Here is an 18612-nt window from a genome sequence, read left to right on the forward strand (position 1 = left end):
TGTCATATTTTACAAACCAACCACATAAATAAATAAATAGCATTCTTAAAGCTGTAGTCCGTAAGTTTTCCCTCTTTGTCGCCATCTCTGTTTGAAAACCTGGAATTGCAGCTGTCTGCAGAATTATCTTCCGTGCGTGGGATGTGCTCCGGCACGGCTCCAGCACGGATGAATCTAATGTTTTGAGGTGAATGTGTGGCAGTCAGTCACCGCACTGGTGTGGATGTTTAGTGTACTTCGCAATCACAGATTCTAGCCTACGTCTTGGAATATATGACCCAAATAAGAATTTTCACCGGATATTGCCACCTGAACAAGTAATTAACAAGTCTGCCACGTTTGTTCTGACCAACTGAGGAAAAAAACATTACCATAAATCGCGCTACCAATGGTAATTAAATCTAAAGATCGGTTAGCTCATATCACATCAAACCGTGCAAATTACTATTATTGTTATACTTTATTCTCAAATTATTAACATTAACAACATCAGCATTGCATGACTATGACTAGTGTGTATTAACGTGTAGATTTCAATTTCTGTACAGTTTAATCTAATTGTCATGCCATTCGAATTTCATATTAACCTTTCGAACTGGTTTTCTTTAAAATACAAATCTTGTGTAATCCCACGCTATCTGTGATCAGAAGCACATTTAAAACTGGAATATAATTTAATTTCATTCACATATGTTTCATAAACACATAATCCTTTCTGGATTACAATCTGCCATCAAAATGATACATTTAATTATTCCAGCTGCTGTGAGAAAAGGCTATAAACGATCTGCCACCTGCAAGGATCCTCACATGCGATAGCCTAGTAGCCGGGAAAACTTCTTTATGTTTACAGACATGACGTAATGACGCAGTGCCATGCTCGAATTTCCCGCAAAAACCTACCCGTGCAACTAAAATCAGAAAACATTATTATAAGCTAACCGTTGTGAATCAGGCGTAAGGCGATAGTTTTGAACACTGGTTGGTTATGTACTTGCTCAAATATTGATTTTGGATCATTTCTAACCAAAAAAAAAAGTTACGGACTGCAGCTTTAACTCTTCTTAATTTGAAAAGTTAGTTATTTCATTTTTTTGAGTCTAGTTCTCAATATAAAAGGTCTCACCACTGAGCTCCACTCTAATGAAGTCTTTTGTGCCAAGATTTTCAAGGAAGACTCCAGAGGGAGCCGTGGTTTTGAAATAGAGCGAGATGTCGATGCTGAGCTCGGCCTGAAGTGTCGGGAAGTGCAGGTAGGATGACTCCTGGTAGAAGGAAGCGGCGTTCCACAGAAACCCTGAGGAAAGAGGAGGCTGATTATGGTTTTCATTCAAATATTCTTATAATAACACTTAATTATGACCTGGAATTTAAGGAGTCTTGTCAGAAATTTAGCTAGCACTATATCACTCTTTTATAGCTAAGGTGTGAAGACACGATCTGACTGCAAGATACACACAATTTTAAGACTGTTAAATGTAACGCATTAACATATGGTATTAATAGTACTGATGTGTAAAAATGCACAATTTAACTACAAATATGCACAAAAAAAGGTTTAGCATGTTCGATTCATTTATTAAACTGACAGCAACAACTGGTGCTCAAGCAGTAGAAGGCGGCACTAACAATGAGAAGATCATGAATTTGAGTCCCAGGATAAGCCTGGATAAAATTATAGCTTGCAATGCAAGTCATTTTGGATAAAAGCATCTGTCAGAATCATAAATGTAAATGTAACAAATTCACTTAAAAAGGAACTGAATGTGTTGGCATGCTAAAAGTCAAAAATATTAAACATAATACACTGACAGAAGCAATTAAACTAAATGAATTAACACTGTAACTACAAAAAAAAAAAAGTACATATTTCTTAAAATGTCACTAAAAAGTAAAAGATAAAGGTTTCTAAATGTGCTAATTACATATGGTTTAAAAAAAGATGAATCCTTTTTTTTTTTTTTTGTAAAATCTGTAAAACTTTCAGTGTGCATTCACAACAGAAATAAACATATTTCCATCCATTGTGTTACAATTCACTTGCACATCTGCACTTCTGTGCATTTCCAAATGTGATACAATGAGATACGTATGCTTACGTACTGTCCCCATAGCAGTGCAGAGATCCCACTCTGTAAATGGCTTCTGACCCGCTTCGGTTTGTGTCTCCTACCAAGATCTCGGTCACTGGTAAGTGCTCTTTGTAGGACAGCACTCCTGTGTCATTCTCCCTGTTCACAAGCAAACAATAGCTGTGTTTACATGGCTGCTCTCACTATCTACAGCTATTGATAATGTCAACATGTGCTGAGATGATATTCAACAGATTGCAAACAAACAACACAGAATCTAATATGAAAGTGCACCAATCTAGAAACAGGCAAACAGTGACGGCTCGTACCATGAGCTGTGGTCAGCATCACAGTTGCAGAAGTGGTTCATATCGATGCAGTTCTCATCCAGACTGCAGGCGCACTGCTGCACCCCGGGGAGAAATCCACCCCAGTACGTCCTTCTCTCTCCTGCCCGGTCTAGCCACCAGGACAAGGGCGTTCCATCTGGAGCAAACACATTTCAGACAACACATTTCTTTATTTCACCAGTGACATCTAACACTGCTTGATAATAAAAAACGCCTTAGGGATGTGCCAATATAGAAGGTTAATACTGACAGTCAATGACTATTTTTGTGTTACGGCTGATAAACATTGTTTGCCCAAAGATATTGTATTAATCACTTACACTTACATGCTTTACGTTAAAGCAGACATGAAATCATTACAACATTCATAAAATAAAAAAAAAGAGAAAGAGAGAGAGAGAAAGAAAAGGTGACTAACAGATTAACAATTTGAAAAATATTAATAAAATATTGTATAATATTCAAAAATCAAAATCGACTCTAGACAAACAAGGACAAAAAATAATATCAAATAAAAAAGTAATTTTGACTTTATATTTGACAAATGCAACTTTATTGCTTTGTTACAACTTTCTAATCTTAGTTCTAGTTTTAAAACTACTACTACTACTACTACTACTACTAATATGGCACACATAATGTTCATATTTTATGCTATTATATCCTATAAAATATTCAATAATATTCAATTAATAACCTTTAAATTTAAAAGTTTATTTTTATATCAATTTAATACTGTCAATCTAAAAATATCTCAATTTAATTTATTTTACATTAATAATTACATTTCACAATGATTTAAAATGAATAATAAGGCATTTATATTTAATGCTATTATATCCTATAAAATATCCAATAATTTAATAAATAACCTTTGTAATTTAAAAGTTTATATTTTATATCAGTTTAATACTGTCAATTTGAAAATATTGTAATTTAAATAAAAATTTATTCATTTTACATTAATATTATAGTAATTAATATTATATTATATGTACATTTTAAAATAATATATATATATATATATATATATATATATATATATATATATATATATATATATTAAAAAGGGTTATACAGTAATTTGCCAATAATAATAATAATAATAATGATAACAACAACAACAACAATTTTCTAATTTGAAAAAATGCCAAAAATACAATAATGATAATCTCAAAAACACAACTGACAACTGCTCATAAGTAAGAGCTGGAGGTTTTTGTCACTGTCATTAGATTCATCTGATCCTCTGAGGTTAACTAATCTGAAAAGGGTCAAGTCAATGGAGATATGCCCACAAGATCAAGCCACCATTATTCCACACGTTTAGCCTTTCTACTCAATATCCCCCCAGGAAAAATCAGGCCAATCGTTGTTCCTTTGCTCTACAGCCACCAGAGTGCAAGAACGGGACTCAACTTCAGATCTCATTATGCAAATATCTCTGTGCCTGGCACAAACTGATGAACAATTTCAAGGACTGGCTAGTTTATAAATGTCGCCATTTCCCATCAATTAATATTGTAATTAGATTGGGGTCAAGTCAGATTATAGATCTGAACAAATTCCACTTTAGGTAAATTATCCAATGAGCTGAGACTTTTTAATCAAGAATAAGGACTTGGAACGTATGCAGAGGAACTGTTCGGATAGTGAACAATGATCAGTGACTGAGTTTAAAAGGAACAAATTATCAACAAATATCAAGTAACATTATTTTCAACGTTGCATTAATAAGTCATTAAACATTATGACATGAAGCAATGATCAGTAATATATTTAATATATTACTTTCATTGTTAACTAAAACTATTAAAAATATTTGTTAACTGGAATAAAGCTGAAATACAATAATATATAAATATTGGATTAAAAACTTTAAATTGAAATTAGAAGTGTTGCTTTGGCAACTACTATAACATAAGTTGAAGCACAAAAATTATTAACTGAATAGAAAACTAAATTGAACTGAAAATTAATAGAAAAAATAAAAATATATATAAATAATAATAAAATAACACTTTATTTTACATAATAGTGTAAAATAATAAAACATTGTGAAACGCTATATACTGACTTAAATGGAGAGAGCAAAACCTCAATACTACTACTACTACTACTAATAAATAGTAGATATAAAATATGTTTTGGATAAAAGCATCTGATACGTTAATTAAAATGTAAATTACAATTATATATACATATATAAAACAATTACATCAAAATTTACATAATTAATACATGTAGATGAATATATCATTTATATATTAATATATAATATTACATAAAGCAAAAACCAACAGTGCTGAAGTTGTTCAATACCCACCCCATGTGTTGAAGAGGCGGGACTTCCTGCAGAGATATACAACTTCCTGCTGGCACTGTTCAGACCTGCCCACAAGCGTCCGCAGTTGTTCCAGAGACGCGCTGTAGTTGAACTTCATCACGTGGGGCTTCTGAAGCGATGACCCTTGAACCCTCACCATCTCTGTGCTGTTGTGATTCACTACAGTCCAAACCTTATCTTCTGGAAAATACGAAAGACCTGTTTAAAAATCTGAAATCTGTATACTGTACCACAACACATGTAGAAAGCAGCACATCGCCCATCTTTTCTGCATTATCAAAGCCAATCCCATACTAAACTGAATTCATAGCACTTCATACCTCCTCGGTTCATTCAATCACAAAAGCGAACAGTAATCCAGATAATAACGTACACAAACCTTAATGAGAAAAGAGCGCAACTTCAATTAGCTTTGAAAATAAAGCCGCACAGCAAGTCTCCTCCAACCCAGACTTAAGGCCAATCTTTGCTACACCTTTGACGTCAGCTTTCATTTATCCGGCAAACACCTCAGCAGGGGGGTTGTGTTTACTCAGCCGGCAGGCACTTAAGTCTGTGTATGCCAAGCGTACAGTAATTTACATTTCATGCGGCATTTCTAATTGAGGTTGGCCAAAGTCAATGGCACTTTATTCTAGTGGATCCCACGCCAGTGGATGTGTGTGTGTAAGAGAGCAACGCTTTATCACAATTCTGCAGGAGATAAGCAATATTTCACAGAATACAGCAGCATGTATAACGGTCTAGCAAAACGGGCCCGACCGCGGTTTTCCCCCGGACAGACCCGTCGTTCTACACCCTGGGACCCAGACAGCCCTGGCAGACAGCGCAACATCCATCAGCGATTGGACAAGTTCAAGCTCTGATTAATGACTTCGCATTGGTGTGGATTCAAAGACATTTCTCCTGGCCGAAAACTGCCTTCATAACCCGACAGCTCTGTATCTTTAAAAAACCCTGAAAAAAGTTAATAATCTGACAAAATACTTCCGACAAGCACTTTTAAGGAAGCTTTTTGACCAGGACGTGGATGTTGAAAGTCAAATCACCCTTGAGGCAGCGGCTATTTGCATTAAGTGTAAAGGTCCTTGCACACTGAGTCCGGAATTTTCATATGCGTTTTTTTCATATTCATCATCCTTTCCAATCAAAATGCTTGCTGCGGATGCGAAAACGCAGAAAATCGAACCTGATCCGAAGTTTCTGAGGCAGTGTGTATTTATTTTTTAACGTGCGAAAAAACGACTTCTGATTTTTTAAAGTCGACTTTTATGTGATGAAAGTCGAGTCGAAGTCGATTAGTCACTGATGACATCATTAATGAACAAATAAGTCTGGAGCTGTGACAAACACCTTATTCACAGCTATGGCATATGACACAGCACTGCCCACATGGCTATTACTCCTATGACAGCTTATTTTTATCAGTTCTTTCGTCTTTTGGTCACTATATTTCTCACAGATTTCTGCTCGTTCTAAATCAGATACAGATAAAGTAGCGAATTAAAGTAAAGATTACATTCATATGAATGAATGCATTAGTGATAGCGATTGCGTGTTTGAATTAATTCTACCTGGCAGCGACTCTCTACTAGTAGTGAAGCTGTGGGATTTAGTTATTAAGAAATATATGCTTGAGCTTTTCAGTTTCTAAGCTATTTTATTGAGAAATTACAGAACAGTGTTGACAATACATTTCCGCGCTGAATGATTCTGTGCACGCGCTATCTGCGCGTGATGTATGCGGTACTGCCTGTAGCCTATGTGTGTGCGTTACAGAGCAGCAGCGCATTAGATTAGAACATGATTAACTTACCCGTACACTAAGCTGTTTAAAACGTGCATTGTCCCATTCAATTTTGAGCATCCAGTAATATAATCACACGTCTTGTGGAGCGCTTTCAGAGTATGAATTAATTTGTAATTTTAACTGTTTGGAAATGGAGCGTAAATGTGGATTTTTTATCCTGTTGCGCCCTCTATAGGACCAGCGACTAGTCGACGTCAAGCTTAAAGCGTCATGGTAGAGCACTGAAGTCGACTAGTCGACTAGTCGGTGCAAACCCTAGTGTGCAATGACCTTAAATAGCATATTTTCTTAGCAATAGATGCTAATTACACTAAGTGCAAATAGAGATAGATTTTATTTAAACTATGTAAAAATAGTCGTATTTTCTGCTATTTATACTACTTATTGCAAATAGTGGTAAATATCCTACCAGGTCTCATGCAGTGGCGCCTCCAAGGGGGGGCCAGGGGGGGCCACGGCCACCCCTAAAATGACACTGGCCACCCCATTGGCCCCCCCAAGCAGAGAGAGTTTTTTTAGAATAATATTTTTTTATATAAATTAACACGGACATTGACGAAACCCTACATTAAAAATAAATATAATAAACTTATATTATGTGTACTGTAGAATTCACTCTCAACCCCTCCCCTATCGAAGCATACTGCAGCACATGGTCTGTTCAAGTTCGAGAGAAGCAATCAACGCGGCAGAGGAAACTTACAAGTAAAACTTTTCGTATGTTATATAAAACTTAGTTTATTCTGTCAAACATAATACAATACTGTTTGGCTATAGATTAGGCATCACTAAGGCATTAATTAGGAACTAAAATAGAAATCTATTGCTGTTGCTCACATGTCAAACACTTTAAGTTTTTATTAGATTAATATTATTCAGGGCTCTACAGTGCGACTATTTCAGTTGCATTTGAGACTGAAAACTAGGCTACTGCGTACGACTATGAAAAAAATATTTAGGAGAAACGTGTGACTGACCCAATCAGCATATTTGAGTTAGTGCTGAAGAAGCTTCAAAGGTTTCTAACGTACTCACAATGTGTTTGGCTGCGTTGAGTAATGTAGCCTATCACTTACAGATGTATCCATTCATTATAACAAACAACGCGAAGACAGACTGTAAATTAGAGATTCACTGTGCAGTGTAAGGAGCTGATTATAATAGAGTTTTGTGAGATCGCAAAATAAGATGAATGACAGCTTTTAATGATTATTAAGGGAGTTTGCAAATGTGATTGATTTAATACAACAGTTCATTAAACAAGAAGTTAATAAGTGACTTATATTTTCTGACTACAACAGTATTGCCTTATTTTGCTCTATTTCGTCAACGAAAATAGTTTCCGACAAAGTAACAGCTGAGCCGCTGCGCATCTCCATTCAAACACAGCAGTGTTTTGTTTATGCATGAGCTGCGTTTTTAAACAAATCTAGTGTTAATAAAGACAGTCATGTACTTCGTTCCTGAATGAATCAGCCGTTCAAACGAATCAAATAAATGAATGATTCAGTGATAAAATCAGTGACATGCTGCCACCTGCTGGCAGTTTTAGTTTAATTTTTAAAGTGTATTTCCTCTTATTTAAATCATTTAATATTTCTATATTCAAAATTTATATTTAAAACATTAACCTCAACATGAATTCATGAATTCAATTGCACTCTCAGCCTCATTAAATACTGATTTCATTTGATTGATAACTTATTCTTATTCTACTTTTTATTCTGTTGTTTTAATTAGAAATGAAAAATGCCATTACAAAGGTAAAAACAATATTCCCTGTAAATCACTTTAAGGAGTCAAATTTCACCTCGTAATGGGAAGGTTCATTTTTTATCAGAATTTTAAATTATTGATTAGAAGGTGCTCCTAAATTTTTGACCATGCTCCTAAAAAGAAAAGTAAGTGTAGAGCCCTGTTACTCCATCAGTTCGATAAATAATCGAAATGAAGAGGAAAGCAATCAACATCCACCTTCTTCAGCAAAAGGTCTGTAAATTCTGAGAACATTTAGGGCTTCATTTACTGCAACAGTCAGTGTACCAATTGTTTTGATGAAGTGATGGGTTAACATTTATGCTTCTTGTTTACTTTTACTCTCATTTGAAATGAATTTGCACTCCAAATAAATATGAGGGTACTTGCAGCTGAATTGCAGAGCGACTTTTTTTCTATTTTGCTCTATACAGAATTGTTATATTTTGCTCTGTATAGTAATAGCCTACTGAACTTTATATGCTCCCAGAATGAATGGTAACACCAAAAATTATTGTCTGCCATTAGATTTAGGCATGCAAAACTTTTTTGTATTGTGCCACCCTAACATTTTACCCAGGCCCCTTTCGGCCACCCTATAAAAAAATCCTGAAGGCGCCACTGGTCTCATGGCATAAACGTACCTGGGGGCACGTTTTAGCTAGACACGAAATACGTACCAATAAGTACATATCACTGCAGTGAAATGCAAGAAATACATTATAAAACAGTACCCATTAATAGCATATTGAGTGTAGATTATCATTGTTATTAAAATTATAGGTAACACTTTATTTTAAGGTCTCTTAACTAGTTGCTAATTAGCATGCATATTAATAGAATATTAGCCATTTATTAGTAGTAATTAAGCACATATTAATGCCTTATTCTACATGACCTTATTCTACATCCCTAATCCTACCCAATACCTAAACGTAACAACTACCTTACTAACTATTAATAAGCAGCAAATTAGTAATTTATTGAGGGAAAAGTCGTAGTTAATAGTTAATAAGTGTTCCCTATTCTAAAGTGTTACCAAATTATTAAATGGATGCTGCCTTATTGGGACAATAAAGCCCTCCCAACACCTACCCCTAACATTACCCGATACTTTATTTTCAACGTTTCGATTATTTCCTTCTTTTTTATTGAAAATAAATGCCTTTCTGATGTGATATGTGACCCTGGACCACAAAACCAGTTTTAAGTGTCAATTTTTCGAAAAAATAAAATAAAATAAAAAAGCTGATAAGCTTTCCATTGATGTATGGTTTGTTAGGATCGGACAATATTTGGCCGAGATACAACTATTTGAATATCTGGAATCTGAAGGTGCAAAAAAATCAAAATATTGAGAAAATCGCCTTTAAAGTTGTCCAAATTAAGTTCTTAGCAATGCATATTACTAATCAAAAATGAAGTTTTTATACATTTACGGTAAGAAATTTACAAAATATCTTCATGATCTCTACATAATATCCTAATGATTTTTGACATAAAAGAAAAATTGATAATTTTGACCCATACAATGTATTTTTGGCTATTGCTACAAATATACCCCAGCGACTTAAGACTGGTTTTGTGGTCCAGGGTCACATATGTGATGTGAAAAGGGATAAGAACGAGTTTGGCAAAAGGTGGATTTGAATTCGAGTTGATCGCGTCAAAAAGACTGAGCTATGCGTTTTACCATCTATGCCACTGAAGGTGTTGCTTGATAGTGGTTTTTATAATATTGTCAAGCCCAACCACACACTGGTGGATGGAGTTAGTGTAAATAGACATTCCAGAACAAAAAAAAAAAAAAAAAAAAAAAAATTCCTATGGAAGTCAATGGCTACTGTCAACTGTTTGTTTATTCACATTTTTCAAAATATCTTCTTCATATTTTCTTTTGTGCTCAGCAGAAGATTGAAATTCATTAAGGTTTGGAACGACATGACAATTTTCACTTTTGGGTGAACTATCCCTTTAGCTAACATCAGCGACTTGAACCTTATTGTAATATTCAATGAGTTCCAAACAAACCAAAAGTACAAAAAAATACTATAAACGGTTTAAAAATAAAGTGGAAAGCTCGAACTTAGCTGTGAATAGGAAATCGCATTCTCTGAAGGATGAATGTTTTCTTAACTCATAAAACTTGAAAAAACTGCATGTACAGTATGCATGCATCTCTATTTTTATCCTACACTTGCAGTATTCATGTTAACACTCGTTTTTTTATCTCACAGAGGTCTCACCGGTTATGTTGCAGTAGACGACGGTGGATTTGAGTGGTCCGCTTCCATCAGGATCGATTGAGAAAAAGCCTGAGGCACTTCCTGTGAGCCGGTGGGCCTCGCAGGAGGGTTCAAAGATGGCTGACCAGAAAACAGCAACAAAAACCTCGAGTCAGCTCATGTTGAGCATCACCAAAGAAGGAAAACTGTTTATTTGGCATTGTAGAGAATGCGTTTGGTTGCTTTGCATTTTTAAAGAGTATTAACTTCAAAAGAACTGAAGTAAGTTTAAACCTATTCTTCATCAATGCAAAACACCTGAAATAGTTGAAAGAGTTTGTAGGTACTTTCTCAAAAAAAACAAACAAACAATTTCATGTTTTTGCAATCGTTGTAGTCGACTCACAGTTATGACAGGTGGCTCCCGTGTATCCTGTTCCCGAACAATCACAGAAGAACGTGTTCCAGGACTGATAACATTCTCCATCATGCTCGCAGTAGTTAGGAAGACATCTGCAGGAAAAATAAGATTTCTGATCAAACTTTGGCGGTACTTACAGCAGGGTGGAAAATACATTATCAAATTACACAAATCACACAAACGACACACTGCGACATACGGTACAATACCGAACGGTAATGCATTTTGTGCTCGGAGGGATTTAAGGACGTGGCATCAATCAATAACCACAAGTGACTATTAGGAAATAGATGAGCGAGGCTGAAAGCTCACGAAGGAGGTATCAATTTTGCGACAGACTGAACACGCACTCAAGGATGAGGACGGTGGACAAGTGATGAAAGATTGTGAATGTGATTAAGTTAAATCTGAAGCCAAGAACTGAACTTTCTCTTGCTGTCTCTGCTGGGATGCGTCAAAAGGGTTCAAGCAATATATCAACTATTAGCGACTTTTGATCAACAAGTTCTTAACGTACATGCGGCATCCTGCATTTTAATTGTATATGAGATGAAGTGTATCTACTGTTTGATCCCTCTCTTATCAGAAGGTAAACAATCTTTATCCATATGATGTATTACTCATAAAAATAACTTACTGGATCCTAATTGACAAACGAATAATTTCAGAAAGGAAACTTTGCTGAAATTAAATTGCGAAAGACAATAATACACAAGTGATTTAATGCAAAGCATATGCTAAATACCTGCATGTAAAAATGCTAATTAAAACTGTAACACGACTGAACTCCCTTGTTGAAATATAATTCAACAAAACCATCTGGGTATGTACTTAGCTCTAAAATTACGATCTCTTCTGAAGCGCATCTTTGTCGGCAAAGCAAAGACTGTTGAATCTGAAAGGTGTTAATGTTGTAATAGTTTCTGTCACTAGAAGAAAATTGAATAATTGAATCCACTAATCAAATGCTGTACAAAATATTAATACCTGCAGAGGTGTGGAAAAAAGAACTTTAAAGAATCTTACGATGCTTGATTGCTACTTTGATTAATTTAGAGTAGAGAGAAGGAACAAAAGACCAGGATAATGAGAAGAAGAAGAAAACACAGCTGTCAGACTCCATTGTGGCAGAAATAACTCATATCCATGTAGCGTGTGATGAGGGAAGGGAGGAGAGAAATGACAACCGTCTCGCCTCATAGGCCACGGGATTGCGGCCGTGTCTGAAACTCAGCAGAGGTCGATTCTAAACCAGCGTGAGCTGATCTCAGCACTAACGGATGAACAGTGGAGGATGAAACCGGACTGAAGTTGAACCCCAAAATACGTTAGCATATTTTAAATTAAATTCTATCTTTTGGGAGTTTGTGTTGTGGAAGTTATAAGTCACCCTTGAGAACATCTTGACGTATCCCAATGGTAACGCTTATTTTTCAACTCAAAATTAAAGTAACCTTATTAACATCGACTTCCATTATATTACTGCATTATCTATTGACAGGATTTTAGAAACGCTGTATTACTTACAACAGTAGTCCAAAACAATGACATCTTCGAGCTGTTTTAGAGGCATAACATTACGACATTAAATCATTTTAAATAAACCAATGGTTCGTGCACAATAAGTGTGATGAGGGAAGGGAGGACAGGAATAACAGCCGTCTCGCCGCACTGGCTGCAAGATTTACGGATGTCTCTGAAACTCAGCAGAGGTCGATCTACACCGGTGTCAGCTGATCTCAGCGCTAACTGACAAACAATGCAGGATGAAACCTGACTGTTAAACCCTGAAATGCATTTGAATACATCTTAATTGTGTCTTTTCTGCACGGTTAAGCACAAGAGTACAAAGGCCATTCTTTGGGCGGGGGTTCTTGGATACAGAAAGGTTAAAAGGAGCAAAATTTAAGAAGCCATGGATGGTGACTTAAAGGATATCTAAAGTGCTGTGGTGCGAATCTTCATTCAGCCAGAGCGAGTGTAATTAAAGATTACCATCACTCTCTCATTCTCGTTTCATTCTCTGCTTACTTCTGCTATGCATCTCATGAAGAGCAGGGCAACGTGGGTAGAATCACCCCTCTCGACCAACAAGGATGGTTCATATATTCACCCATGAACCAGTTCCTCCCCACTGGCGCTATTCAGGGCAATGGGAGGGGGGGTTGTTGGCAGGAGCTGAGGTGTCTTGGCCCAGTGGCCGCTGTCCATATCTCTATTGATCTGTCTTGACGTATCAAACTGCAGTCAGCTGGCGAGGACAGGGATTTCTGGCCTAGCCATAGGTTAGACAGGGTGATAAAGAGACAACGTAAGTGGTGGAAATAAACAGGAGATGGCTAGATATAGCTAGAGACAGGGAGAAAGTGTCTGAAGCACGCTAGTCTAGGTCTACACAAATGATTTAGGATGGTGATCAAAGGCCATCAGAGAGGAGTGTACCTTTCCGAGACTTTCTAACTTATTCTAGAGGACAGCCAAAACCAACAACTGGCCTCGCTTATCTTCATTTACTCCGGCTGATAGGCTTTACTGAAGCGAAAACAGGCACATCTTCTACAGCCTTGGTACTCAACAAGCTTCATGTGGCTCTTAATGATGTTGCATCTCGAAGGCTCATTTGTCCCTCAAATGATTCTTTATGTTTTTGTCCTTGGCTTGGCTAGACAGTCATAAGTCAACAGCGTTCAGGATCGTTGCAAGATGACGTGCCCCTTCTCTCGGTGCTGCTTACCAACCAATCAAAATTAACCAACCTATGACAATAATACTTTGGGTCTAACCTTTAAGAATTAGCAACATCCATCACTAAGACGTAAGAATAGATGGCAACCTATGTCACTGGAAAAAGCATAACAATCAATAAGAGTCAATATGGATAACTTGCGCATATTAAATCAGTCTTAGGGAGTGATCATATTTAGCGCTGTTCGGCAAATTTTAGAGGGAAAAATCCAGTCTTTTCAATAGAAATTAGGAATTTTCTGTGAGGACAAAACATTTCCCCAACATTTCCTCATGTTTAAGTTCCACGTAAATTCCAGTTTAAGTTGACCACGTGATGACAAACAGAAAGCTACTTGGTTTAAAAGTGACTTCTGTGTGAGCTGTGCTTTATACTTTGCTACACTACTGACAATAGAGAATGGACCTTTCTTGCCAACAAATTTTTGGCAAAAGTTCGATATTGTGACCACAGTGTTTGTGGAGAAATCAGTGGGAAGTGGCAAGTATCCTACCTGTCACAATATTCCCATGACTTCTCTCACAGAACAACCCATTTTCCGTAGCAAATTCCAAATATAACTTTCACCAAAATGATTATGTCAGGGCAAATGCGTTGAAGACGCTGTCAAGGCAGTCAATTTACAAAGTGATGAGCTGTTTCAACATTGAAGCAGTTCAGCGTATTGAGGAATCTTCTCCAATGACATTCATTCAAACTGAACTACCCTGTCTGCCTGTCGAGATTACACCCCTGTTACACCTTTTTGAGTTAACATTTGAAAGCTTCCCCTGCGGGAAAGGCTCAGAAGACGTGCCCCTACTCTGGATGCAGTTGATTGACCAATCAGAAATCACCATCACTACAGTATGCACCTATTCTGGATGCTGCCCACCCAACCATCAGAATTACAGGATTTGTTCACTTCCAGAATAGAAATGTCTTGGTAATTTACTCACCACCATGTCATTGAAGATGTTCATGTCTTTCTTTCTTCAGTCGAAAAGAAATTAAGGTTTTTGAGGAAAACATTGCAGGATTTTTCTCCATATAGTGGACTTCAACAGGGACCAACAGGTCCAAATTGCAGTTTCAATGCAGCTTCAAAGGGCTCCACACGATCCCAGCCGAGGAAAAGGGTCTTATCTAGTGAAAGGATCGGTCATTGTCTAAAAAAACAAAAACACTTTTTAACTACAAATGTTCGTCTTGCACTAGCTCTGCGATGTGCATCCACAACTTCACACATTACTTAATCAGGTTGGAAAGTTCATGCGTGACACAGACGGAAGTACTGACCCAATGTTTACAAGGCAAACGTGCAAAGACTAAATCAAACACCCTTTACAAAAAAAAAAACGGTAAAACAACGATGTCGGACGATTTTGAAGTTGGAGGAGAAAATCAGATGGAGTTCGGCACTACTTCTGTCTACGTCACGCATGACCTTTCCTACGTGATTACGCAATGCATGAAGTCGTAGACGCACATCAAAAAGCTAGTGCAAGACAAGCATTTGTGGTTAAAAAATAAAGAACTTGTGTAGAGCCCTTTGAAGTTGCATTGAAACAGCAATTTGGACCTTCAACCAGTTGGTCCCTGTTGAAGTCCATTAGATAAAGAAAAATCCTGGAATGTTTTTCTCAAAAACCTTAATTTCTTTACGACTGAAGAAAGCAAGTTGTGAACATCTTGGATGACATGGGGATGAGTAAATTACCAGGAAATTTTTATTCTAGAAGTGAACTAATCCTTTAACTACCACCCTCACATGCTCCTACTCTGGATGCTCTACAACTGCTTAGAAATAACCATTACTACATCTTTCCCCTACTCTGGATGCTGCTCACTTTCACATCAGAATTTATTCAGCATACTGAGGCAACTCTTTCAATGAATTTCATTCAGTCAAGAACTACCTATTGTCTGCCTGTCAGGATCCTACACCATTTTGAGCTAACCTTCAAGGCTTCCCCCGTGGGAAGGTCTCTGGTGACGTGGCCCAACTCTGGATTCTGTTTACTGATTGATCAGAAATTGCAAGAACTATGACAAGCACCTATTCTGGATGCTGTTCACCTACCCATCAGAATTAACTACCACTCTGATATTCCTACGGATCTTCAGCAACCGTTTAAAAGTAACCATCACTAAGATGAACCCCTATCTCTGGATGCTGCTCATCAACCCATCAAACTTACTTTCATTTTGACATGCCCTTACTTTGGTTGCTGCTTACCAATCCGTCAGAACTTTCCATTACTCTGAAATCCCTCTAATTTGGATGCTGCAGATTACTCAATCAGAAATGACCATTATTACAACATGCCTCTTACTCAATGAGCTGATGACCAATCAATTACAAATGATCATGCAAACAGCCTGGATGTCACTCACCAACCCATCAGAAACAACCCTCTTTCTGACATGCCCCTACTTTGGATGCTGGTCATCAACCCATCACAACTAACCATCACCCTGATGTGCCCCTATTCTGGGTACTTCTCAACAACCCATCACAATCGTTTTGGGTATTTCACTCATAGGTGTCAAAAAGTTGTCAGTAACAACTAGTATTAGCTAGCTAGTCTGTGTTGTATTCTGAACACTCAACAAACTTTTTTGTCAGTCGGTATAAGAGAGTATGTACTCTCACAATCTAAAAGGTCAGAATTTGGTCTTGAATCCAGGTCCCAAAGTAGCTAAGACTGAGTAAGAAAATTAAGCCAGAGGGAAGAAACCTTAAATGTAAATGTTTCGCAACATATGCTGTAATTCAACAGCTGCTACCATGAAGGCCAAGTTGGTTTCTTGTGAACAATTAAACTTGTCACAACATAATTTTGGCCTGTTTTAATTCTGAGGTGATGGATGGCCAAAAGAGCATTTCAAATTTAGTTTGACAAGGGCACATCAGTCTGAGTGGGTCATGGATGCATGCCTGGAACTGCCTTTCCCCCCTGGAACGTTCACAGCATGTTGGCAGAGCTAAAATCACAATTCATCCCCACGCCGGCCCTGCCAACAGTCATTTGCCCAGGTGCCAGGTCTGAGCATTTGCTCTGTGAAGAATGTGGAGTACGTTGCCAGAAAGACCTGCAGAGACGAGATTGACAGTAAAGAATTTACGATCTCATCCCCTCTCTCCTTTTCCCTGGCTAGCGTTCCCTTTCAGTAATGCTCTTTTCCAAACCTGGCTCTTTCTCTTTTGTCCCCTAACTATCTTTCTCTTTGTCTAATGCAATAGCCTAACCTGACTAGCTAGATGACTTTCTTTTTTTGACTTTCACTGTGTCTAATGCTCTTATCCTAATTTAACTAGCTATTTTTTTTACTCTTTCATTCCTTCTTCCATGCATCCACCTATCAGTCTTTTTTGCATACTTTCATTTATCCTTTCTTCCATCATTTTTTAACCCCTTAAAAATCCATCCATCCATCCTTCAGCCATTTATCTGTTTCTTTATTCTTTCCCTCTTCTCAATCAGTTAATCAATTTTTTTGCTTATCCTTTTTCATTAATCGAGCATCTATTCTTTCCATTTCTTCATTCATCTCTCTTTTTTCTTTTTCATCGCTCCGCCCATCCATCAATCCTTCTTTCTTCCAGCCCTCCATATTTTTCGTTCTTTGAAATGAGCCATTCTTCTTTCCTTACCTATTTCTTTCATCCCTCATTTTTCCAGTCCCATTAGTTTTCCTTTTTCTATTACTTACTTGTTTGCTTTCATTCTCTTTTTAACCCCTTCATCCATCCATCCATCCATCCATCCTTCATTCATTTATCCTATTTCTTTCTTTCTTTCCATCCTTCAGTAAATGATTCTCTCTTTTTAATATTTTTTTCATCCCTCCATCCTTCAGTACATTAATCTCTCTTTCTCTCTTTCTTCAATCCATCCATTTATTTCTTCCTTTCTGACATTGTATGCTTTAGTATATTAGTTTTTCTTTCTTTCTTTGTTTCTTTCTTTCTCTTTCTTTCTTTCTACCCTTCAGTAAATTCTTCTCTCTTTCTTTTTCTTTATTTTCTTTCATCCTTTTTGAAATCACATTCTTTATTCTATTTGTCTTTCTTTCTTTCTTTCTTAAATCCATCCTCTTATCTTTTCATCCTTCCTTCTTTTACCAATTACCAATCCATTATCTCCTCTTTTCTTCTACCCATCTTTTTTCATCCCTCCATCCTTCAGTACATTAGTCTTTATTTCCTTCTCTTTTATCTTTCTGTCATTTTTTAACAATTTGTCAATCCATTATTGTTCTTTTATACATAATTTCGTTATTCTTTCTTTCATCAATTTATCATTGCTATTTCCTTATTTCAATCTTTTTTTTATTTTTCCATCCCTCCATCCTTTGGTACATTAGCCCTTCTTTCTGTCTTTCTTTCTCTTTGTCTAATGCTCTTACCCTAACCTGAATGGCTTCCTCACCATCCAAATGCTCTTATACTCACCTGCCTAGCATTCTCTCTCTTTCGCTGCCATTCTGCCTCATATTTATTCCTCCCTGTTTATCCCCCGCTTGTGTGTGCCATAAAGTAGACCATGGAAAACAGGCCAGGATGCTAAGGGACGGAGGATAATGGAGGAACTGTCTCATCTGCTCATTCCCTCCATTCATTTAAATCTGTCATTATTCGCTCACAATGCAAGCAACAGTATAGAGTACTTTGGTGTCATTTGCACAATGAGAACACACACACATGCAAAGCAGCGATGCATTGCCCAAAAACATCTTAAAAAATACATTTTAAAGCAGTTTTCCTTTTAAACTCTGATCTTGGGTCTCCCATCTTGCTAATTATTTCTAATTTATTTCACACTGTTAAACACCAATTAAACGTGTTACAAAGGTTGTGTCCTTGCCTGATGCTGCAGTTTTAAACTTTGCCCACGGCTTTT

The 18612-nt window shown here is 36.8% G+C and overlaps 1 protein-coding gene across 1 annotated transcript in view; it reads right to left on the minus strand.

Moving 5' to 3' along the window:
* The window catches only part of cntnap5b (contactin associated protein family member 5b), a 64293-nt gene that overhangs the window by 8518 nt on the left and 37163 nt on the right, over positions 1-18612 (minus strand). The window contains exons 11-16 of the mRNA XM_058761347.1: positions 10966-11072; positions 10581-10700; positions 4749-4949; positions 2402-2558; positions 2104-2231; positions 1127-1297 (exon numbers count right to left, since the gene is read on the minus strand). Of these exons, the coding sequence (XP_058617330.1) occupies positions 1127-1297; positions 2104-2231; positions 2402-2558; positions 4749-4949; positions 10581-10700; positions 10966-11072 (884 nt within the window). The remainder of the gene's footprint in view (positions 1-1126; positions 1298-2103; positions 2232-2401; positions 2559-4748; positions 4950-10580; positions 10701-10965; positions 11073-18612) is intronic.

This window comes from Onychostoma macrolepis, chromosome 22 (genome assembly GCF_012432095.1).
Source record: "Onychostoma macrolepis isolate SWU-2019 chromosome 22, ASM1243209v1, whole genome shotgun sequence".
NCBI lineage: Eukaryota > Metazoa > Chordata > Actinopteri > Cypriniformes > Cyprinidae > Onychostoma > Onychostoma macrolepis.